The sequence below is a fragment of the Lipotes vexillifer genome, unplaced genomic scaffold (assembly GCF_000442215.2).
Source record: "Lipotes vexillifer unplaced genomic scaffold, Lipotes_vexillifer_v1.1 scaffold1198, whole genome shotgun sequence".
Classification (NCBI taxonomy): Eukaryota; Metazoa; Chordata; class Mammalia; order Artiodactyla; family Lipotidae; genus Lipotes; species Lipotes vexillifer.
This window is the reverse complement of record NW_006769399.1, coordinates 1,400,130-1,413,542: the sequence shown is the minus strand read 5'-3', so window position 1 is coordinate 1,413,542 and position 13,413 is coordinate 1,400,130. Positions and strand designations below refer to the sequence as shown.

At 35.3% G+C, this 13,413-nt stretch overlaps 1 protein-coding gene across 7 annotated transcripts in view; it reads left to right on the top strand.

Annotated features, from left to right (window-relative positions):
- Positions 1-471: 471 nt before the first annotated feature.
- The window catches only part of ETV1 (ETS variant transcription factor 1), a 96,573-nt gene continuing 83,631 nt past the window's right edge, over positions 472-13,413 (top strand). For 2 of the 7 annotated variants that reach the window (XM_007445596.1, XM_007445594.1), the window contains exons 1-2: positions 4,275-4,335; positions 13,043-13,096. In XM_007445596.1, the coding sequence (XP_007445658.1) occupies positions 4,275-4,335; positions 13,043-13,096 (115 nt within the window). Of the gene's footprint in view, positions 927-1,367; positions 1,500-1,750; positions 1,838-2,311; positions 2,400-3,767; positions 3,816-4,274; positions 4,336-13,042; positions 13,097-13,413 lie in introns of those variants that run through there. The other 5 variants (XM_007445592.1, XM_007445591.1, XM_007445590.1 and 2 more) reach the window with 5 other exon arrangements.

The following is a 13,413-nucleotide window of genomic DNA, read 5'->3' as shown; positions in this document are numbered from 1 at the left end:
GCGGGTCCCTAGGATATCCGAGCCACCCCTAACCTATCCCTGCTCCTCCCCACCTCCACCAGGGACTGGAAACACCTTGTCCCAGTGCACACGTGGGACAAATTTTATTTTAATACTTTACCTCACCTAGATCGCTCTGTAGTTCTCCCTTCCAACGCAACCACTCCTGAAGCAATTCCCAGGTGCTTTCCCCATAGATTTCACTGTCCCATGAAAGATTTACTTGAGGATGACGTTAAAAAAATAATGTTTTTGATGCGCCATAATGGTTATGATGGGTGTTGAAAAATGGGAAGAGAACCTGGGCCAAAAACTTAGTGGGAACGAGGCTATAGTGTGAGGTGGGCTCCTTATCAGGTTCAAAGTAGAGGGGCTGGAGATCTTGAGGGAGGGGTGGTGGGAGACTTAAGGAGGCACGGTCTTGGTGGATCGCACTTCAGAGTATATATCTGACCCGAACGAATGTGCTTTAGGAAATCAGCCCAATTAGTGGACCAAACACACCAGTAAGGAGAACTGGTGTCTCGAAACACATGGCTTCGGTGTCCCCGGGCGCCTTAACAATAAGCAGCGGGTTAGGACTGCAGTCGATTTGCTCTGTGGCGTTTCCAGGCTGTGGTCACCGCGCCAGCCGGCGGAGCACGGGTATGGGCAGAGGGGCGCGGGAGATTCACGAGCAGGGGCAGCAAGCCTCCTGATTGACAGCCCGAAATCCGATCTTGTGAAAGAGACGCGGAGCCAATGGGAGGCAGCGATCCATCAGTTTGGATTGGAGGCCCCTGGAGGAGAAGTAGAGGAAAAACCACCGAATTGAGCTCTGTCAGAGGCGCTTTCGGCTTCCAAGGGGGAAGTGCTGGGCAATAATTAATGTTTTTATTAAAATTGGAGGGAATTTTTTGCAGCCGTTCGCCTAGCGTGGCCTTCAGGTGGGTCTTTCCAACAACTTTTTATGTCTCTCCAGATAATTGCATGGTTGTGGGTTGCAAAAACTATCCTTATGAAAGAGGTGTCTCCGTCTCTTTAGTCCCGTTAGGTGCAAAGCAAGTCTCGTTGATCGCCATTGCTAGTTTTGCACACGTTTGCGAATCAGAGCTGCCCGGGGTACACCGACCGCGCAGGGAAACATCGAGAGTGTAAATAAATACATCGCCTCTGGTTCGGATTTTTGCTACTGCCGAAAATATGTAAATTGTGAACTCTCTTGTCTCTCTTTGGATCCAGGTGAAGGAGGCGGTGTAGGGAGGGTTATTTTTGTGAATGGGACTGTCGGAGGGTAATTAGCTATGCAAATTCAAGAGCTTCATTCATGATTTTTTTTTTTTTTTTTTTTTTTTTTGTAGCCTAAAAGCCATCTTGTTCCCCTCTAGGTTGATAGAAGTCCAGATCCCGAGGAAATCTCCAGCTAAATGCTCAAAATATAAAACACTGAGCTGAGATTTGCGAAGAGCAGCAGAATGGATGGATTTTATGACCAGCAAGTGCCTTACATGGTCACCAATGTGAGTGATCAGTTCGAAAGTTGCTGTTTATAAACTTGACTCCGACGGAGGGGGTGGGGTGGGGAGGAAGGAGAGAATGAGGAGGGAGGGGGCAAGGGGGCTGGGATTGCAGATACTTTATCTGCTTTGTTGCCACTGTAGGGCGACTCTGCTTCTAGAAGCCCAATCTTCAAAATGAGCTTACCTTTCAGTGATTTGGATAAGGCATAGTTTTGTTTTTAAGACTCCTTTTTCTGATTAAAGTGCTCAAGATGAGTGGAAGAGGAGATGGGGGGCAGCAGCAGCTGCTGCTCTCAAAGTTTTTGGCTGGGTTTGTCTGCCACATTGAAAAGAATGAAGTTGAGACAAATGCTGACACTTTTTGTTTATATGGGGTGTTTATTCTTTTCTTTTTTTTTTTCATTGTCTCTCTTACATTTTTCATTTCACCACTCTGTTTTTGTTCTTTTTTTAGGGGGGTATCAGAGAGAATAAAATTCACTGTGTTTTAATCTAGCTTTGATCCAGCCTAAAACGACTTTAAGTGTAATTGCTTAATGTTGTTTTGATGTTGAGATACCATGAATATATGACTGATAAATAGTGTATTACCATCGGCACAGGGGAGCAACTCTCCCTGGCTGTTGAGTTCTCAGCATAAGCTTTCACTGTCAAATGAACACAGAAAATGATTATTGGAATTGATACGATGGACTTTTATTTTTCTATTTAGGGCGAAGATCCAGTAGACTTTTGTATGCATGTGTGTTTCTATGTGTGTGTGCCATGTGAGGTTTACATTCTTTTAAAGGATTTTATCTTTCCCTTTGTAGAATCAGCGTGGGAGAAATTGTAACGAGAAACCAACAAATGTCAGGAAAAGAAAATTCATTAACAGAGATCTGGCTCATGATTCAGAAGGTGAGGTTTGATTTTGGGCTGAATCCCCCCTCTTTACCTATACTTCCCACCCTCATAAAGAAGAGAAGCACTTCAGTCTTACCTTAAGAACAATACACTTTCAAATTACTGCATTTAACCAAGACTTTTATTTGGAGCAATTAACATGATGTGACAGTTTGCATTGAGGGATATTTTATGGCTCTGTCACAAACAAATGCAAGAAGGAAATAAAAGCAGTGACATCCTTCTTTTAATCATTCTTTTGTGTTTAAATACCTTTGTCCATATGGCATACAAGTAATCCCATACACTAAGGTAACAATTTTGAAATATCCAACACAGTGGGACAAATTAGGCAGCTGTGCACACTGCTTAATTTCTCTTTTCTCCTGTGTTAGAAGTTGAGCAATGTAAGTGATTGTTTGATTTCCCATCCCCTTACACTAAAACCATATACTGCTATCAAACTTTTCATTGATGATTTTGATGACCACATGGTGAGGCCTTAAAATGTTCAATGAATCATAATCAAGGCCTAATTAGTAATTATAATACCTATTTGGGAAATTGGGTCACAGATTCTTTTTATGAACTGTTGGTAGGAGGTCAATATATTATAAATTATTCCAGCCCTATGCAGGCATTCATAATAAACTTACCATACTTAGATTTAATTACCAAAGTTCAGTTTGCCATTTAGATGAGGTATATTGAATTCTGAAACATCCTCAAATCTTCATATATGTATAAATAAGTTACACATGCCTCTCCCTCCCCACTATGACAGAATACACAGTTTTGGACTTGATAATAAACAGGTACCAGAGAATTATCTCCCTGACTTTTGTAAACCTATTACTGTAGAAATTTTCTCCCCAAATCTTGTATTTAAAAGTTGTCCCTTTTAGTTTTGAGGCTTTGAACTTCAAAACATATAGTACTTTGAGAATTATACAATGTACTGTTACATGTTTTATATAAGATTCGGAAGATAGAAATAAAACGTTTTTCAGTCGTTCTGATTTTTCCCCTACTACTGTTTTAGCAAGAGTTGAATATATTTAAGAAAGGTTTCTGTGGATAGACATGCCTTTACCTCAGCCTTTTTGAGTTCTAGTGTATGCGTGTTGTTTGAGGTCCCCAAGATTATTTATTAAGCTAACTGTTAAAAAGGGGGAAAAAAGATATTGAGAAGTATTGCTTAATAGGCATCAAAATGGGCAGGATTATTGATATAATTAAGTTATAAATCCTGATTTCTTTTTATATTGACGCCCCTCCCCAAATTAAATTGATCTATAGTACTAATTTCATGACAAACATTTCCATTTAATGTAGGCTAAAGGTTTGCAAATCTTTTGTTTATGTCTTTGACTTGTTTTTTAGAACTCTTTCAAGATCTAAGTCAATTACAGGAAACATGGCTTGCAGAAGGTAAGGCAAAAAATTGCTTTCAAAGGAGGGGAAAAGCAACTCTAGAAGGGGAGAAAAAAAAGTCCTGAACTTGCTGTCTTAATGTTCAGCCCAATTAATTGAGCTCTAAAAGAGCCACCTCATGTGTCATGCATACATTAGAGCCTCTGATGAGTTTGTCTTCAGGGAATCTGGGACTGCACTACCCAGTGTCATCACAAATTACCAGGAGAAATTGCTTCCAGCTCGCAATCACATCTGCTTTTGGCAAGAACTAATGCACCAAGACTTCAAGTTCTAAGCCTCTGTTCAGATTTTAATTGCAATTGATCAGGTTTATATTATTGTACCTCGAGAGACCTCCTAGAGCCAGAACTCGGCTTGCTGTTTCCTTTAGAGCAGCGCATATCATTATTTGGTGTTCTGGCGGAGGACTTTTCTGATGGCAGAAATTAGTTTCTCTGGGTTCATCAGGACGGGATGCTTCAAGATTTAAGTGCAAGTGTCTTCTTTCCACCTTGTTCACAACACAGAACGTTAGGTGTGTATCCAGTGCTAAGGAAATCCATGGCTTTAAAATAAATCTTGGGGGGATTGGAGGATTTAAAAAATGTTTTCTGTTTGTTACTATGATGATGTTACTATGTGATGTTTGTTGAAATTGACCTTTGCTATTATAACACTTTTATTAGGATTTATTTAATATAGCAAGGAGATATTTAAAGGCATTACTTTTATTTTTGATTGCTTTTTGATAAAATTTTGTGTTGCAGTCTATTGTATCTTTTATTGTGAAACTTTATTTTATAGGAACAAGGAGATATTGCTTCAGTACAGCTTTATACAACTTGAGAAATGTCTAATGTTGAGGGACTTTTGTTGGCGTCTATAATTTGAAATTTTTCTTTTGGATTTGGTATACTAAATGTGCAATAATAATTTTATCCTACGATGTGTTTTGTGGGAAATACAAAGAGAAAATTATAGATATTTAGGTATTGAGTATAGTTGTGTTATTTCTGTCTTTGCATTACATGGGAAACATGCAATTTTTGGAACAGATTTTTAAGATGGTTCAAAGAAGAGAGAGGGTCTCTTTAAATGGAACCCAAGCATTGCTGTTGCTACTTTGAGGCAGACTGCTGTGTTTTTTCTAGTGGTCTTGCTTGCAGTTGATCAAGTTGCTGTTAGCATGTAAAATAAGTTTCTTTGTTTTGCTGATATTCTAGTTCTTCCAAAGGGCTTCTGCAATCTTTATAAACCTTTTAAGTTAAATAGCTTTTCCAGTATCCCTTTGCAAGGGTGATTGTATTTGTATGTTAATGAAAGGTAAGTATTAATGAAAGTTTTAGTTACATTTAAAGGTCATTTTGCTTGTCACTGTAAATGAAACTTATTGCAATAGATTACTTATTATTGCAACATAAGCCATATATTCAAATGTAACTTTCTCAAGAAAAATCTGCACAGAGGCTCTTGCATGAATTTTATCTGTTAGTTTTGCAAAGTTAAATGTTGTGAGAACATTATGTGTATGAGGAAATTTATTCGCTTATCCAGAATACCTTCAGATATCTATTTTAATTGTTCTGGAAGGTTTGTTGGTTCTTAAGATGTTTAAGTCTCATTGATTCCAAGTCAGTGCACTTGCTGGCAGATTTTGAATGTGCACAGCAACTCTGTTCCTGGAATTTAAAAATGTGGAATCTGTGACAGACTCTTACCATTTTATAATCAGTTTCAGTGCAGTGTTTTACTTTTGACTTGTTTTGTTTCTTTGTCCCTCAGATAAGTGATCTGGTAATTTATCCAAGTTTATTTTAAAACTCTGCACTGAATATTCTTACCCATGATAATTAACTTACCTGTAAATCAGATCTGAAGATTTAGCTTTATATAAAATAAACCTAGAAAATGATTGATGTATTTGAAAGAACATGGACTTTTACTTAGAAAAGAATTTATAAGCTTAAATAAGTTCAGGAATTAATCCTCGGAGTGTTTTATTGAATACCCAGGTGGGCTCCTATTTACAAACCATGAGTAAGATTGCATTTGAGGATAATTTAAACATTTTTTCAGAATACTTTACGTTAATTTATCCTGTCATGATATAAGCATAACATTAATTTTATTTTTAAAAATCTAAGAGTGAGAAGAGAGGTGGGTTTTTAACATCTGTTAATGGGCTGCACATTTATTTTTAGCAATTTTATATAATTATGCTATTTGCATTAGCATGTTAACTTATCCCACATCTTGAACAATATTAGCTAAGAAGAGATCTCAAAATTATACTAGCTTATTTGTAGCTAGATCTGGTCATTTATGTTCTTCTGGTCATCCAGAAATTAAAACATTGCCAAACTGGCAGACTATAAACGGTTTACATATTTCTTTTCATAATTCTTTATCGCCAAGGAAGGGACCATGGAATTTTAAGGCATCTTGACCCTTTTTAAGAAGACCATTGGCAATTAACCAAGTTTCTCCCATAAGAATCCCACTGGGAAGTTAAACAGGTCTAAAAATGTTACTAGGCAGGAGAGTCAAGGTACTTGTAATGTGTCATATGAATTTTTAAAAAATTATCAAAGTCCCTAAATACTTGGGAAATAATATATTGTTTCGGGTTTAATTTATTTTTTTCCTGTAAAAATTTTTATAAGGTAGACCCGAAGTACAACATGGATTGGTCATAGGTAAATTATTATGGATTATGAAATGTGTTTTATGTCCAAGGAAAAATCTGGATAGATAAGGCAGGACTTATGTGAGGATGGGGTTGGAACCAGTATTTTCAATTCACTAAAGCCCTCTCCAAAAAATATGCTTCCATTCTTCCCCCAAATTTCTAAACAGGGATGAAAAATATGTTTTTGAAGAATATAACTTTATATTAGTATCACTTTTGAAGTACTAACACTGCACTTTTAAGGTTTTTTAACATATACACCACAATTTAAAATAATCACATCTTATTCTGAAGAAAATTGAAAAGGTAATGTTTTCAGTGACCAGAGTAGCAGTTAAAAAAGTGAAGAATGTGCTTATTTTAAATTTTGCCATAGCCACTTTATATTGTCATTTTACTGTGTACAATTCTTTATTTATTGATTCTTTGACTTTTGAATTAGATTGCCATTGACAGGAAGGCAATTCCAATTATTTGATCCCATGAAATAATGAGTTCAAATATCAATTCTATCAACATCCTGGTAATGTCCTGTTTTTTTAAGTGGTGCTTTAAGGAAGGGCGTCCTAGAAATTCATAGTTAAAATGGAACCTTTTGTGTGGGGGGGACAGAAATAGAAGGATGTTAAATTGAGTTAAAAGAGGATCATGTTCTTTTAAAGTTGCTTGTTAAAGTTTACCTTTAACACAACTTAAAAATAATACATTTCATATGTATCTAATATAAATACATAGCAACTTTTGAGTGTTAGTTTTGATGTTGGTCTAGATGTCCTTGAGGTTTCTTTTCATCAGTAATATTAAGGAAAATTGTCGATAGTGATTCGCTGCCGTCAGGGTAGAATGTTTTTCAATTGTGTTGTAAGTCAAGTTTCATGCTGCCAGGACACTTTAGTCAAAGTTGTGCCTCCAAGAATAACCTTTCTATACTAAAGATTATTATTACCTCATGCCCTTATGCCGATAAGCTTTTTTCCTTTTGTTTTATGTGACCTTCTATTAATAGTCAGGTTTGCTGAAAAGTAGAGATGTCATTCTATCTCCTCAGTTCACTTTAGTGGCTGATACTAAATTTATAATCAAAATCATTTATTATGAATTTCTTCAAATAATATGTGCTCTTGTTACTCAATATACATAATGCCACCCGTAATACACAGTAGTCATAATGTACTCATTTTTATTTTTTAAAAACTAGACTGTTTCTTTTTGAAACGGAACATAAATTGGGTATGTACTCAACGATTTTTTTTTTTAAATGTGAGGCAGTAAGGAGAAAAGGCTTTAAAAACTACATTATTTTGTGTGGTTTAAATAAAAAAGGAATTGAGAGTTAGGCATTAAATTACAGAAGTCCATACTATTTCTTAGAGTTGAGCAAGAGTCATTGTATGGGGGGAGGGGGGAGCTACTATCCATCTTTTTCTTGTACCAGGAAATACTCTAAACTATGAAACAAAGACTTCTTGTTTGGACTTCACTAAAGGATAGCAGGTAGAGTAGATGTATTCTATTTCTCAACATTTATTGGAAGTATATAAATGCATTTTCATCTAGGGTCTATTTGCAAAATAGAAAAATTTGTTAAAAATAGAATTCGGATTTGATGTAGCCCAGATATCGGTTTTCCAGGGGGTCCTAATACATGTTAATGAAATATTGCTGAGCTTTTCTAATTCAGTTACAGAAAATGTATAATTTCTTGAATTTCATAATATAATTTTATTTCCTTTGATCTGTGCACAACATTGTAATTAAAATAACAATAATGATAATAATAATAGAAGTCAGACCTCAGTAGCATTAGAGAAAATATATGGATAATAACAACAGCTCTGAGCTATGCTTAAGTTTTCAAGCCTCTCTATAGGTTAGAGTTAGGAAATTGAAGTTGATTTGAGACTAAAGAGAACTAAAACTTACTGTTTTCTTTCTTTTAGAGCATACAGAAAGAATGCCTTTATCAATATTAAAGATGTTTTTGCCATGGGGAAAATGCCCCCCCTTTTTTCGTCTGTTTAAATGTATTTATACTTCTGTATTAATTAATGTTTATACATTGGTACAGTCATTTTAATGTTAAAAGCGATGTGGTATAAAACCAGGCTTAGCGGCCTCATGATTATTTTCTTCCATGGCCTGAAGCTTCATTTTAGGATTAAACAAAATATGACTGTGTGAAGGTTGATTTTCTTGTTGTTTTATTTAAAAGAAAATTTAAATTTCTTTAGAGAAACTTGTTTCTTAACCCTGTGAGAGTGAAATGCTACTAAGTTCAGCAATAAACTATTATAATCTTAAGATAAAAAGAGCATTTGAATAATAAGCAAGAATAATAAGGTACTTCTTTAATAGTTTGGCTTTTTTTTCCCCCCTTCCTTCTTTCCTTCCTTCCTTCCATCCATCCATCCATCCGTCTATCTTTACCTCTTTTCTTTTTTCCTTCTTAGTTTTATAAATTCAAGTTTCTGTGACAAATTACTCTATAAAGCAGGATGGGTTAAACATATGTAAATATATATATGGATTTAACTTTGTCATTTATCTAAACGTGTACCTTAATGGATTTGAGCTGTATTTGAGACAGAGCAATAAAACTGGTATGTTTATACTGCAAGTTCAAGTTGACTTGCTTTAGCTCTCTGGAAGGGTGTGACATGAAAAGATTGCGGTTGGGCCCCATGGCTCATGCTGGACTGTGTTTTTGTGAATGGAGGCGGAACTCCAGCTCTGCCTGCTTGTCTGGAGGAATTGCTGAGGAGATCAGCTGTCTCATTCACGGGCAGAAAGAATGACTCATACATCTTCCGCCTTGTTTGGCTCCAGGTCATTGTTACAGTGGATAGAACTGGTTTTAATTAAATATTAACCCCTTTTCAACTTGACATTTGTTTCAGTTGTAATTTTTCCACTTTTTCCCTAGCTTTAAAAGAAAACCTGACAGGCGCCTAGTTTGTAAGAAAAAGGGGGTTTTTACTTGTTTGCAGCCAAACTTGGAAAATATTTCAACACTCACCTTTCCTTAAGTAATGATTATTACTTTATTTGAAGGCTTAAAATAAGCACAAAAGACAGACAAACTCTGTTTAAAAATTGTCCACTCCCCACCCCAGCCCTGCCCAAGAAATGTTAGTTAAGGAAGTATATTAAAATTCAAAATAAGGGTTAGTGATTCTGTGACATCAAGATTGTGATTAATATTTTCATGGGTTTCTTTCTCATAATATGTATTGCGATGTAGTAGAACGAGAAAGAGAAAGAGAGAGAGAGAGAGAGAGGGAGGAGAAACAACTTTGGATAATAATGTAGGTAAATAGCTGAGAGTGCAAATACTTCCCTTATAAAGGCGAAGTCCTGAGACTTGATGGCAACTTGTCTATTAATGTGTGATGAACTGATAGAAGCGCTCCAGCTATTACCAGTAAAATCCACATGCTTCATCTTTTTATTGGTCTTCTGGTATATACTTTCTCTTCTCCTTTCTTACTCTGTCCCCTTCCTCTTTAATTACAGAGTGTGGGGAAATATTTTCATTCCCCAAAGGTGATTATTCCAAGCATAGTTTATTGTAGATAGCAGTGAAAAACTGATTTATTTTTAGGTTGGCCTCTATTGTTAATTTTCCACTTTGGAGTTGGTATGGCTTTGCCGCAAATTTTCAGGAAGCTGTAGTTTGTTACTTCACAGAATTCTCCGTGAATGGAGGAGAGAAAGGAAATGTACGATACGAGTGTGGCAATACTTTGTCATATTTTCCTTGCCCAGATCCAACTTGTGTTTTTCGTTAGCTGCTTTCCTTTGACTCTAACTTGAAGTTAGAGGTAGACTTCAGCTTTTGTCCATTTAAGTAGCGTGTTGCTTCACTTGGTCTATTCAGTTTCTTAAGATTAGCTTCTGTGAAAATGTGAGTCATATGTTTTTTGTTAAAATTCTGGAATATGTTCAGGCATAAGTGTGAAGTATTTATTCAGTATGTTAAGGAGTTAGAGCAGAAATAGCAGTTCTTATTCTTTTTACAAAATTGTTGGTATGTAGCTATTTTCTGTATTTGTGAGGTACAACTTCTGGTTTCTTCTCCTGAAGTTTTCCCTCCCCAACTCCCATCTCCCAACATACGCTGCTTATCCATCAGCGATTTTTACGCCTTTCTTGCAGTGATATATATCACTGAACTGCAACTTTGTCTTCTGATAGTAAGAAAAAAAAAGTCTGGCCTTTGAGACAGTCATACCAGCATATTCTGTTACAAATACATTTTTGTTACTCACCCGCTATTTTTAACTATTCCTGTAAAGGGATATTACGTTTTTATTAGCTTCTTGTAAAGGTTGGCTTTTTAAAAGCATAGTAATTGCTGTGGTTGATAATTTTGCATCTCAGTAGTTATCTGGGTTTAGCTGTTAATTTCAAAGGAAAACCAAAACCTGTGGATATGGTGGAAAAAATGTGTAGGATTTGACTCTGTCTGCCTGCTGTTATTTATTAAATACATATTAAAAACTTTTTGTAATTTTTTTGGTGAAAAGACTTATTTTAATGGATACTCTTCCACTTACAATTTGTGAGTCTTTGAGAAAAATCAGGTCTACTGTACTGTCAAAAAAATGTTTATAGCTAAGAGAATGCTAATGTACAAATTTTAGCTGCGATTTTTATCCGTCTCCAATATAATTCATTAGAAGTAAAGATGTTAAACTTGCATCGTAATGATTTGAGTACTGCTTTGTGTGTGAACTGAAAAAAAGGGATGGGTGGTGGAGGTTTGGAAAGAAGAATATAAGTAACCTTTCTTGAGTATCTGATATTGTGTCTGGCGTTGTGTTTAGACTATTCCATTTAATCCTCATGAAAAACCTATATTATCACTATTAAACTGATGAGTAAAATGGAGTTCAAAGAGGTTAAATAATGTTACACAGTTTACACAGCATAACATAAAACAATGATTTGAGGGTTGTTGGCCTTTAGTTAACCTTGGTATCAGGTATTAGTGGAATCAGAAGAAAAAAGTACCTCTTCCTCCAGTACAGGCTGATCACATAGGTATCAGTTGTAATTTGGAAAAAAAGTGCTTAATTTGTTTGGTTTCCTTAAATGGCAGAGGATGGAATTTGTCTTCAATAAACTTAAGTATTGGTGTACAGAAGAAAGTTGTTAGAAAATAATTGAATGTCAAACTGCATATGTCTTGGTGATAGGCAAGATTATCGTTTGTTCCGCTCTTAATAATATAACATAAATTTTATTCAACCAAATATTTGTTTTTTTTAAATCCTATTAAATAAGCTGACACAGCAGACATTTTAATTCTATGTATGTTGTGTTCCTTTTTTATACAGAATTTTTAAAATGTAGAATTTCTTTTTATATGAATTTTTTTTCTTAACTCAATTACCAACACAAAACTTTTTCAACAAAGACTGATTTATGTTAATAAGAATTCCCCATACAGTATACGCACTTAAAAAAAAATTAATTGACATCTGTTTTAGTGTGACTTGATTGGATAAAAAGTTTCACTCTTAGGTAATACTAGTAAAGTAATACTAGCTAATCAGGTTATAGCTAAAGTTAATTAGGATTATAACTCATTATAACCCAGCTTTTATGTAGTTTGTATGTCTGTAAGTGTGCCTATTTGTGTGTGCAGATGAAAACTCATTTTTGTAATATGTCAATTTGGAATAGGTTATTTTGACATCTAAATTAACTGTGATGAAAATATACTAGAAGTGAAAAATATACTTGTGTTTTGATTGCCGAATACATTAAGTTCTTGCTCTTCAGAATTTTTTCCCTTTACTATAAATAGGGTAGTCATTTGACATTAGGACTGATGAAATAGTGATATTCTTTTGTTAGTGCTAGTCACCTGGAAAATATTTTGCATGAAAAGATGGAGTTTGTTTTTATTATTATTTTTATTATTGTGACCATAATCATTGAGGTATCATATTTTATTATATATGACCAAAATCAATGATAATCTTTTCATGTAAAAAACTTTGTCACATATTTTGGCCAAATTTAGGGCAAACATTTTTAATTATGGTAGTCTAATTGGCAGTAGACCGAACATATCAAAAGCAGATATTTCTAAAAAGCAGAGGGATATGTGTAGTAATTACACATCGTTTGAAAGAATTGTGTGGTTAATTTAAATGGGCCACTTAAGCACCGGCAGTAGGTGAATTGAAATACTTCTTACTCCATTCTTGCAAAAACAAAAAACACTGCATCTAATGGAATTCCTGTAGCTTCTTTTATTTTGCATGTTTCTTTTATTTCCATGTGGCAGGTGAAATTCAGAGGGACTTCAACTGCCACCATTTTATTTCTGACATATGTGTTTTCTGGTTTACATTTGATGATGGCTTCTATTTCTCCTCCCAAATATTGCTGTCAATGCCATTTTAAATATGAGCTCATTGGCAAATAATCATAGGTTTGGTCTCAGTCTAAAAAGCTCTTCCATGAGAGATCTTACTTGACATTCTTTATGCCTTGGCAGTTTCTCTCTTAATTTTGTTTTCTTTTTTTTTTTTTTCTTCAGCTCAGGTACCTGACAATGATGAGCAGTTTGTGCCAGACTATCAGGCTGAAAGTTGTAAGTATACTATGACTCATCTCTTGAACTTTTCTTTGTCTGTTTCCTGCTTTTATCCTTTCTCTTTGGTTGGTCTTGACTTCCAGTGTCTTTTCTTGCATTGTGTCTGTGCCTTTTTAGCTTACAGTCATGAGGTGATTGTATTTGTCAGGTTGTGACATCAGTAGAACCCCTGTAGGATCTGAAAAGAGCTTAGGAAAATTGATTGGATTAAAGGAGGGTCCTGTTCTCTATTTCGTTAATATCCTTGGAGAAGAAACAGGGTGTGATCCATGAACATGCAAGTGTTTACTTCCAGCTTTTCAGTATGTTCAGCA